At 39.9% G+C, this 11587-nt stretch overlaps 1 protein-coding gene across 1 annotated transcript in view; it reads right to left on the bottom strand.

The window, feature by feature from the left end:
- Positions 1–2245: 2245 nt before the first annotated feature.
- Positions 2246–11587, bottom strand: part of LOC127856633 (tRNA (guanine(10)-N2)-methyltransferase homolog) — a 36483-nt gene continuing 27141 nt past the window's right edge. Inside the window, exons 13-14 of the mRNA XM_052392952.1 lie at positions 9268–9388; positions 2246–3851 (exon numbers count right to left, since the gene is read on the bottom strand). Of these exons, the coding sequence (XP_052248912.1) occupies positions 3546–3851; positions 9268–9388 (427 nt within the window). The 3' untranslated portion in view covers positions 2246–3545. The remainder of the gene's footprint in view (positions 3852–9267; positions 9389–11587) is intronic.

The following is an 11587-nucleotide window of genomic DNA, read 5'->3' as shown; positions in this document are numbered from 1 at the left end:
CATGGGTATTTTTGTTATTTCTGGTTTAGGTTGTGTTTAAATACAGAGATGTGCCCAAGTTGTAGACAATACGAGACACGTTCTGGAAAATCTGGGCTTAATGAATGAGCGTCTAGTGTAGACCCAGATAGGCCTAGACAGGCTATTCAGGGACGACCCTTTTTGCCTCGGCTCGATTTATGTTTAGAAGAGATTTCTTTAACTCTTTTAGTGCTGAAACCGAATTTTGAAGGCCTTTGCAAACAGTTTGGATCCAGATGAGACGCCACAGAACGTGGCGTCTCATCAGGATCCAAACTGTTTGCTATTCTGATAGTATTCTTTGAAAAAAAATCAAAGAAAATGCTAATTTTAGAACTTCAGCAAACAACATTTTAGCAGACGACAAATTTCCCAGCAAGCAAAGGGTTAATGAATGAGCGTCTTGTGTAGACCCAGATAAGCCTAGGCAGGCTAATCAGGGACGACACTTTTTGCCTCGGCTCGAGTTTTGTTTAGAAGAGATTTCTTTCAAACAAAAGTGCGAACTGCACAGGCTTATCAGGTGTGATGCTTTACACACATGCATTAAGACCAGTTTTTCAAAAACAAGGCACATATGTTTTATGTCCATTTTTGTATGAAATTAACTTAGATTTACATTGTATGCATGTGGAAGTTGTTTCTGTTATTGTTAGTGTTTTCAACAAGAAATTAAAGCAAAAAGGAAAGAACAATTGAGGCTATATGATAATACGTTGAATATTTATATACATGTAGCCAAATGGATCATTGTGTGTATTATTATCAGAATGATTTATTCAGTACGCACCCTATATTTTATTGTGTACTTATTTCAAGTGCTATTTATACATTTCCAGTATTATTTCCTATTTACACAGCTTATGTAGTCTCATTAATACATACAAGTAACAAAACTTTCTTTTTAATTAGACAAGCGCTTCTTAGACGTTTCTTACCTTTTTCGGCGAAGCAAATGGAAATGCAATTTCAACTATGTATTTAATTTTAACTATGAGTTCACATTTCTTTGTTAATTTATTGAGTACATTTTGGTGTCAAGTTTTGCACTTTATATTTAAATTTGTTTGACATATTGTTACCTAGCTTTTTTATTAACCCTTACAGTGCTGGAACCGAATTTTGAAGGCCTTTGCAAACAGTTTGGATCCTGATGAGACGCCACATAACGTGGCGTCTCATCAGGATCCAAACTGTTTGCTATTCTGATAGTATTCTTTGAAAAAAATCTAATAAAATGCTAATTTTAGAAATTCAGCAGACAACATTTTAGCAGATGACAAATTACCCAGCATGCAATGGGTTAAACATTCCATTCTGTTCTTATTTTGTTGTATTTGGTTTCAAAATGTGGGTAACTTAGGTATAAAAAAAACGAAAAAACATATAACAAACATTTTACAGAAATTTGATAATCACAAAATAAACCTGTAAATGGCAACAAGAAAATCCAAGGGAATCAAAATGGCTAAACACATTCTTAAAATATTCCAATGAACTTAATTCAACCAATCAAGAGGCAATCCGGATGATAATTGAATTTTCAGAGCAAGTCAATAAAGTGCTAAAACTATTTTAGGACATGCCTTTTTGCATTTTGTTTTGCAGTTAACCCATACAGAATTGTTTGTTTTCAATTATATCCATACAGAATTGTTTGTTTTAAAACAGTGTAATTTGTTTAATGTTACATGTATATTTATTTCCCACAACCACTTAAGTGTCATGATTTAAATCACTATTGCTATGAAATTACAAACCGTTGGAATTTCGGAAAAACCCCAGCCTTCTGTTGAACATGCTGAAATTTTAGTTGATTAATTTCAGAAAGGAATTTACAATTTATCTTATTGCCTTTATTGCCAGTTAATAAGAAACAAGAGATGTGTTTGTCAGAAACACAATGCCCCCTTATGCGCCACTTTGAATTTTTTTTTTGACCTGTGACCTTGAAGGATGACCTTGACCTTTCACCACTCAAAATGTGCAGCTCTATGAGATACACATGCATGCCAAATATCAAGTTGCTATCTTCAATATTGCAAAAGTTATGACCAAGGTTAAAGTTTTGGTTAAAGTTTTGGGACACACACACACACACACACACATACAATGACAGACAGGCCAAAAACAATATACCCCCGATCTTTCGATCCGGGGAATAAAAAAAAATATACCCCCGATCTTTCGATCCGGGGGCATAAAAATAGTCAGTCAACACAGGTTCAAACACAACATTGTTATTTTCCCATAATTTTTTACAGTCTTCGGTTTCAAAATGTTGCAGTAATCTTTGCATTAGCAGACAAAATATGAAATTTAATTTGTAGCTTACCATCAAATCCCATATAATCAATAGACATCATGCAGGTATCACATACATTTTCTATTACAATTTTTAAAATCTCACCAATATCACCAACCATTGTTCTAAAGTTTGAATCACAAGCACTGTCACTCTTTCCTTTTAAGACATTTTCTCAAGGTGTTTTGATATTAAAGATACTTGTGATGAACCAGATTCTGAGTTCTTTTCACCTACCCCTTTACTATTTACTTGTTGCCACACTTCAACAGAGGGGGTAATCACATGCCAAACGAGATGACAACATCCATACTGAGACAGGTATTCTTCGCTGTTTATTACTTTTATTAATTGTTAAAATTTGGTTCACTTTCCAGCCATATCAGTAAGACAGTGATTAGCCCTTTGCATGCTGGGAAATTTTTTGTCTGCTAAAATGTCGTCTGCAGAATTTCTAAAATTAGCATTTTCTTCTATTTTTTTCAAAGAATACTATCAGAATAGCAAACAGATTGGATCCTGATGAGACGCCACGTTCTGTGGCGTCTCATCCGGATCCAAACTGTTTGCAAAGGCCTTTAAAATTCGGTTCCCGCACTGAAAGGGTTAGCGTTTATATATCGATATATTGTATTAATATTCGTTCTATATCTCGACTTTCCTCATTGCAAAATTTCTTAGAAGGATGACCTAATTATAGCTCCACTAAGAAAATTTTGCCGCGAGTAAAGTTGAGATATAAAGCAAATTTGAATGCAAAATAAAGGCTAAACACTTTTTACTGCATGGAGGTTGCCATCTTGACTATAATAAACCCTATGTTCAAGATTCTTACAACAGTGCCCTTAGGAGATCCAGTTTCTGATTGGGTCAATTTGTATTCATCACTGTAACCTGCAATATTACCATGTTCACTCACATCAAAGTCATTTTAGGACAAACATTTGTAAGGTTTGAAATTTAATACTTTCACAGACCCTCTTGCCACCATCTTTGCTTATATTTTGTTTGCTCACTTCATTGCTATTTCAGGTGTATATTTCAGAGGTCAAGACTTTTTTCAGATGATCAATCTTCAACACTTGTTGTTGACCCCATCTTTGCTATGTCTTTTTGCCAACTTCAAGGTCATTTTGGGGCCCACTTTTTTGAGGTCAAGACTTCGATTGAGATTATCAATCATTTTTTCACATTTCTCACCACTCATTTGTTTGGTTTCTCATTTCAAATTCAATTGCGACAATTTATCATTTACCCCATCTTCACTAAAGTCTCTTCTGCTCTCTACAAGGTCATTTTGGGGTTGTTTGCACAATTCAAGGTCATTTTGGGGTTGTTTGTTCAATTCAAGGTCATTTTGGGGTCGTTTGTTCACTTCAAGGTCATTTTGGGGCGCACTTTTCAGGGGTCTGGACCTCGCTTGGGTCAGCTTCTCCTTCAGTACGCTGGACTCACTGAAGTACATGTCTCTGAACGAGGCCTCTTGGAAATGGTCCACTGCAAGCTTGGCATCTTGCATGTCATCCTGAAATGATGTGGAATTATGGAAAATTATGTGAATTAAGGGAAATAATGGAAAATTATGTGAAAGTATGTAAAAATATGGAAGTAATGGAAGAACTGGCCTAAATGCATGTGTGTTAAGTGTTGTACCAGATTAGCCTGTGCAGTCTGCACAGGCTTATCAGGGACAACACTTTCTGTTTGTATGAAATTTTTCATTTAAAGAAAGTATATTCTAAACAAATATTAAGTCTAGGTGGAAAGTGTTGTCCCTGATTTTTCAGTGCGGACTGCACAGGCTAATCTGGGATGACAATTTACCCACATGCATTCAGCCCAGAATTAGGCTTATGATATTGAGTTAGCCATTGCGTGGTGGCTATGGTGCCTGCTTACTAACCAGTATGATATTGAGTTAGCCATTGCGTGGTGGCTATGGTGCCTGCTTACTAACCAGGAGGATATTGAGTTAGCCATTGCGTGTTGGCTATGGTGCCTGCTTACTAACCAGTATGATATTGAGTTAGCCATTGCGTGGTGGCTATGTGCCTGCTTACTAACCAGTATGATATTGAGTTAGCCATTGCGTGGTGGCTATGGTGCCTGCTTACTAACCAGTATGATATTGAGTTAGCCATTGCGTGGTGGCTATGTGCCTGCTTACTAACCAGTATGATATTGAGTTAGCCATTGCGTGGTGGCTATGTACCTGCTTACTAACCAGTATGATATTGAGTTAGCCATTGCGTGGTGGCTATGGTGCCTGCTTACTAACCAGTATGATATTGAGTTAGCCATTGCGTGGTGGCTATGGTGCCTGCTTACTAACCAGTATGATATTGAGTTAGCCATTGCGTGGTGGCTATGGTGCCTGCTTACTAACCAGTATGATATTGAGTTAGCCATTGCGTGGTGGCTATGGTGCCTGCTTACTAACCAGTATGACATTGAGTTAGCCATTACGTGGTGGCTATGGTGCCTGCTTACTAACCAGTATGATATTGAGTTAGCCATTGGGTGGTGGCTATGGTGCCTGCTTACTTACCAGTATTATATTGAGTTAGCCATTGTGTGGTGGCTATGTGCCTGCTTACTAACCAGTATGATAGCCATTGTGTGGTGGCTATGTGCCTGCTTACTAACCAGTATGATATTGAGTTAGCTGTTGCGTGGTGGCTATGGTGCCTGCTTACTAACCAGTATGATATTGAGTTAGCCATTGCGTGGTGGCTATGTGCCTGCTTACTAACCAGTATAATATTGAGTTAGCCATTGCGTGGTGGCTATGGTGACTGCTTACTAACCAGTATTATATTGAGTTAGCCATTGCGTGGTGGCTATGGTGCCTGCTTACTAACCAGTATGATATTGAGTTAGCCGTTGCGTGGTGGCTATGGTGCCTGCTTACTAACCAGTATGATATTGAGTTAGCCTTTGCGTGGTGGCTATGGTGCCTGCTTACTAACCAGTATGATATTGAGTTAGCCATTGTGTGGTGGCTATGGTGCCTGCTTACTAACCAGTATGATATTGAGTTAGCCATTGCGTGGTGGCTATGGTGCCTGCTTACTAACCAGGAGGATATTGAGGTAGCCATTGCGTGTTGGCTATGGTGCCTGCTTACTAACCAGTATGATATTGAGTTAGCCATTGCGTGGTGGCTATGTGCCTGCTTACTAACCAGTATGATATTGAGTTAGCCATTGCGTGGTGGCTATGTGCCTGCTTACTAACCAGTATGATATTGAGTTAGCCATTGCGTGGTGGCTATGTGCCTGCTTACTAACCAGTATGATATTGAGTTAGCCATTGGGTGGTGGCTATGGTGCCTGCTTACTAACCAGTATGATATTGAGTTAGCCATTGCGTGGTGGCTATGATGCCTGCTTACTAACCAGTATGATATTGAGTTAGCCATTGCGTGGTGGCTATGGTGCCTGCTTACTAACCAGTATGATATTGAGTTAGCCATTGCGTGGTGGCTATGGTGCCTGCTTACTAACCAGTATGATATTTAGTTAGCCATTGCGTGGTGGCTATGGTGCCTGCTTACTAACCAGGAGGATATTGAGTTAGCCATTGCGTGTTGGCTATGGTGCCTGCTTACTAACCAGTATGATATTGAGTTAGCCATTGCGTGGTGGCTATGTGCCTGCTTACTAACCAGTATGATATTGAGTTAGCCATTGCGTGGTGGCTATGTACCTGCTTACTAACCAGTATGATATTGAGTTAGCCATTGCGTGGTGGCTATGTGCCTGCTTACTAACCAGTATGTATGATATTGAGTTAGCCATTGCGTGGTGGCTATGTACCTGCTTACTAACCAGTATGATATTGAGTTAGCCATTGCGTGGTGGCTATGGTGCCTGCTTACTAACCAGTATGATATTGAGTTAGCCATTGCGTGGTGGCTATGGTGCCTGCTTACTAACCAGTATGATATTGAGTTAGCCATTGCGTGGTGGCTATGGTGCCTGCTTACTAACCAGTATGATATTGAGTTAGCCATTGCGTGGTGGCTATGGTGCCTGCTTACTAACCAGTATGACATTGAGTTAGCCATTGCGTGGTGGCTATGGTGCCTGCTTACTTACCAGTATGATATTGAGTTAGCCATTGCGTGGTGGCTATGGTGCCTGCTTACTAACCAGTATGACATTGAGTTAGCCATTGCGTGGTGGCTATGGTGCCTGCTTACTAACCAGTATGATATTGAGTTAGCCATTGGGTGGTGGCTATGGTGCCTGCTTACTTACCAGTATTATATTGAGTTAGCCATTGTGTGGTGGCTATGTGCCTGCTTACTAACCAGTATGATAGCCATTGTGTGGTGGCTATGTGCCTGCTTACTAACCAGTATGATATTGAGTAAGCCGTTGCGTGGTGGCTATGGTGCCTGCTTACTGACCAGTATGATATTGAGTTAGCCATTGCGTGGTGGCTATGTGCCTGCTTACTAACCAGTATGATATTGAGTTAGCCATTGCGTGGTGGCTATGGTGACTGCTTACTAACCAGTATTATATTGAGTTAGCCATTGCGTGGTGGCTATGGTGCCTGCTTACTAACCAGTATGATATTGAGTTAGCCGTTGCGTGGTGGCTATGGTGCCTGCTTACTAACCAGTATGATATTGAGTTAGCCTTTGCGTGGTGGCTATGGTGCCTGCTTACTAACCAGTATGATATTGAGTTAGCCATTGCGTGGTGGCTATGGTGCCTGCTTACTAACCAGTATGATATTGAGTTAGCCATTGCGTGGTGGCTATGGTGCCTGCTTACTAACCAGGAGGATATTGAGGTAGCCATTGCGTGTTGGCTATGGTGCCTGCTTACTAACCAGTATGATATTGAGTTAGCCATTGCGTGGTGGCTATGTGCCTGCTTACTAACCAGTATGATATTGAGTTAGCCATTGCGTGGTGGCTATGTGCCTGCTTACTAACCAGTATGATATTGAGTTAGCCATTGCGTGGTGGCTATGTGCCTGCTTACTAACCAGTATGATATTGAGTTAGCCATTGGGTGGTGGCTATGGTGCCTGCTTACTAACCAGTATGATATTGAGTTAGCCATTGCGTGGTGGCTATGGTGCCTGCTTACTAACCAGTATGATATTGAGTTAGCCATTGCGTGGTGGCTATGGTGCCTGCTTACTAACCAGTATGATATTGAGTTAGCCATTGCGTGGTGGCTATGGTGCCTGCTTACTAACCAGTATAATATTGAGTTAGCCATTGCGTGGTGGCTATGGTGCCTGCTTACTAACCAGTATGACATTGAGTTAGCCATTGCATGGTGGCTATGGTGCCTGCTTACTTACCAGTATGATATTGAGTTAGCCATTGCGTGGTGGCTATGGTGCCTGCTTACTAACCAGTATGATATTGAGTAAGCCATTGCGTGGTGGCTTTGGTGCCTGCTTACTCACCAGCATGATATTGAGTTAGCCATTGCGTGGTGGCTATGGTGCCTGCTTACTAACCAATATGATATTGAGTTAGCAATTGCGTGGTGGCTATGGTGCCTGCTTACTAACCAGTATGACATTGAGTTAGCCATTGCGTGGTGGCTATGGTGCCTGCTTACAAACCAGTATGATATTGAGTTAGCAATTGCGTGGTGGCTATGGTGCCTGCTTACTAACCACTATGATATTGAGTTAGCAATTGTGTGGTGGCTATGGTGCCTGCTTACTAACCAATATGATATTGAGTTAGCAATTGCGTGGTGGCTATGTGCCTGCTTACTAACCAGTATTATATTGAGTTAGCCATTGCGTGGCGGCTATGGTGCCTGCTTACTAACCAGTATGATATTGAGTAAGCCATTGCGTGGTGGCTATGGTGCCTGCTTACTTACCAGTATGATATTGAGTTAGCCATTGCGTGGTGGCTATGGTGCCTGCTTACTAACCAGTATGATATTGAGTTAGCCATTGTGTGGTGGCTATGGTGCCTGCTTACTAACCAATATGATATTGAGTTAGCAATTGCGTGGTGGCTATGGTGCCTTCTTACTAACCAATATGATATTGAGTTAGCCATTGCGTGGTGGCTATGGTGCCTGCTTACTAACCAGTATGATATTGAGTTAGCCATTGTGTGGTGGCTATGGTGCCTGCTTACTAACCAGTATGATATTGAGTTAGCCATTGTGTGGTGGCTATGGTGCCTGCTTACTAACCAGTATGATATTGAGTTAGCCATTGCGTGGTGGCTATGGTGCCTGCTTACTAACCAGTATGATATTGAGTTAGCCATTGCGTGGTGGCTATGGTGCCTGCTTACTAACCAGTATGATATTGAGTTAGCCATTGCGTGGTGGCTATGGTGACTGCTTACTAACCAGGAGGTCATGGGTTTGATCCCCACTGTGGGGGCTGTTAGATCTTCCCAAAAGAAATCAAGTGCAAAAAGAGTCAAAGAGCATCTAAATAAGCCTCAGGGATTCAATGCAATCAAGATAAAATAAAGCCAAATTATGTTCCAAAAGTACCAGGTTAACTTAAGTAGGGCAAAAATAGTGTCTCAATAAGCCTTAGGTTTTCAATGAAATCAAGCGAAAATAATTAGGTTAAAGCCAAAAGTAGCAGGTTACCTATAGTAAGGAAAACATTCTACTATCAAAGAAGTCAGTTGCCTGCTGCCGTATTATGTGCCTTTTATCCATTTCTATAAAGGGACATTTAAACTGACCAATGAAAGCGCTAAATCTAATATAACACATAATATGTGAGGAAACAACTAAGTATGTGGAGATATTATGATATATTGCACACTTCATTCTGTTCTACATTAATGTTTGAAAAGAATAAAGATTATTATTTTTTTTTTTTTTATATAAAAACTGGTTTGAGCAAATTACAAAGCTTAGAAATAAGAATGACTTAATATAGAAATAGATAAATGCTGTTCATAACAAGATACAACTTACATTAAATTCACAGACTTTCTCCATGGTAATCAGTCGTCTCCCCACTTTCGAGTTGAGTTTCTGCTCACAATTGTGAACAAGTCGTAAACAGGGATGACTTGGGATGTTACCTTCAGCGTACCTGAAAATAAAGGGGGTGCCGTTTACCCTTCCCTTCAGAAGCATGGTGAAAATGGCTTTTTGCAACCAGCATAAAACCAGACTAACATCTGAGTAATTCGCAGTCTGTTCAGGCCCCGTGTTCACAAAGGAAATTGAACACAGGGCCAGGTTTTATGCTGTTTGCTGCTCATCACTATCTAAGTGGTGGAAAGTATGCCTTTAAAACTTGATAATAGTAAGAAATGTCTTAAATTTCATTTGCGTTTCTAAGGAACAAAAACTGTATAAAAATGCATATCTTTGAGGTGATGCCATTAAGTGCATGATGTATATGTGTGCCTATTTGTACCTACTTCATGCGTGCATTATGAAATCATGAAATAACAATCAATGAAATAATGAAATAACAATTAACACCCAGCTATTTTTCACTGTGTTGGATACTACAACCAGGTGTAGCAAAATGACCTCATTTTTTTGTTTTTTTGTGGGGTAATATTATGTTTTGCAGGCTTAACAGTGAACAATTTTCTTCTGTTTATTTGAAAAATAAAGACAATAAATAATGGCAAAAATAGAAAATAACATAAATATTAAAAAAACAAGAACACATTTCCCTGAAAAAAAACACAAAAATAAAATAGTATACTTATTAAGTTGTTAATTAAACAAGAAATGTGGCCGTGCACAAACACATGTGTTAAAAGGTTAATATATTACTTTACTTTAATTAAATTAGCAGTGCAATCTCAAGCTTATAACCACTATGTTCAGTTGGTTAAATGAGAGAGTAACCTTTCAGCCTATGAAGGTCTCTAAAAATCATAAACCTGTTTGTACCAAAAACAAACAAACTCAACTGTAACACAGTTAATCTTCTTAATTAATGAATACTCACACTTTACTGTGACTTATATGAGTCTTGTTCTGGGAAAAAAGGGGCTTAATGAATGTGCGTAAAGTGTTGTCCCACATTAGCCTGTTTGGTCTGCTCAGGCTAATCAGGGTTAACACTTTACACTTATATGCAGTCTGCTCAGGCTAATCAGGGACAACACTTTACACTTATATGCAGTCTGCTCAGGCTAATCTGGGCGACACTTTACACTTATATGCAGTCTGCTCAGGCTAATCAGGGACAACACTTTACACTTATATGCAGTCTGCTCAGGCTAATCAGGGACAACACTTTACACATATATGCAGTCTGCTCAGGCTAATCAGGGACAACACTTTACACTTATATGCAGTCTGCTCAGGCTAATCAGGGACAACACTTTACACTTATATGCAGTCTGCTCAGGCTAATCAGGGACAACACTTTACACTTATATGCAGTCTGCTCAGGCTAATCTGGGCGACACTTTACACTTATATGCAGTCTGCTCAGGCTAATCAGGGACAACACTTTACACTTATATGCAGTCTGCTCAGGCTAATCAGGGACAACACTTTACACTTATATGCAGTCTGCTCAGGCTAATCAGGGACAACACTTTACACTTATATGCAGTCTGCTCAGGCTAATCAGGGACAACACTTTACACTTATATGCAGTCTGCTCAGGCTAATCAGGGACAACACTTTACACTTATATGCAGTCTGCTCAGGCTAATCTGGGCGACACTTTACACTTATATGCAGTTTGCTCAGGCTAATCAGGGACAACACTTTACACTTATATGCAGTCTGCTCAGGCTAATCAGGGACAACACTTTACACTTATATGCAGTCTGCTCAGGCTAATCAGGGACATCACTTTACACTTATATGCAGTCTGCTCAGGCTAATCAGGGACAACACTTTACACTTATATGCAGTTTGCTCAGGCTAATCAGGGACATCACTTTACACTTATATGCAGTCTGCTCAGGCTAATCAGGGACAACACTTTACACTTATATGCAGTCTGCTCAGGCTAATCAGGGACAACACTTTACACTTATATGCAGTCTGCTCAGGCTAATCAGGGACAACACTTTACACTTATATGCAGTCTGCTCAGGCTAATCAGGGACATCACTTTACACTTATATGCAGTCTGCTCAGGCTAATCAGGGACAACACTTTACACTTATATGCAGTCTGCTCAGGCTAATCAGGGACAACACTTTACACTTATATGCAGTCTGCTCAGGCTAATCAGGGACAACATTTTACACTTATATGCAGTCTGCTCAGGCTAATCAGGGACAGCACTTAACACTTATATGCAGTT

The sequence above is a fragment of the Dreissena polymorpha genome, chromosome 13, assembly GCF_020536995.1.
Source record: "Dreissena polymorpha isolate Duluth1 chromosome 13, UMN_Dpol_1.0, whole genome shotgun sequence".
Taxonomy (NCBI): Eukaryota; Metazoa; Mollusca; class Bivalvia; order Myida; family Dreissenidae; genus Dreissena; species Dreissena polymorpha.
Note: the sequence above shows the minus strand (reverse complement) of the source record. Positions and strands in the feature narration are given on the sequence as shown.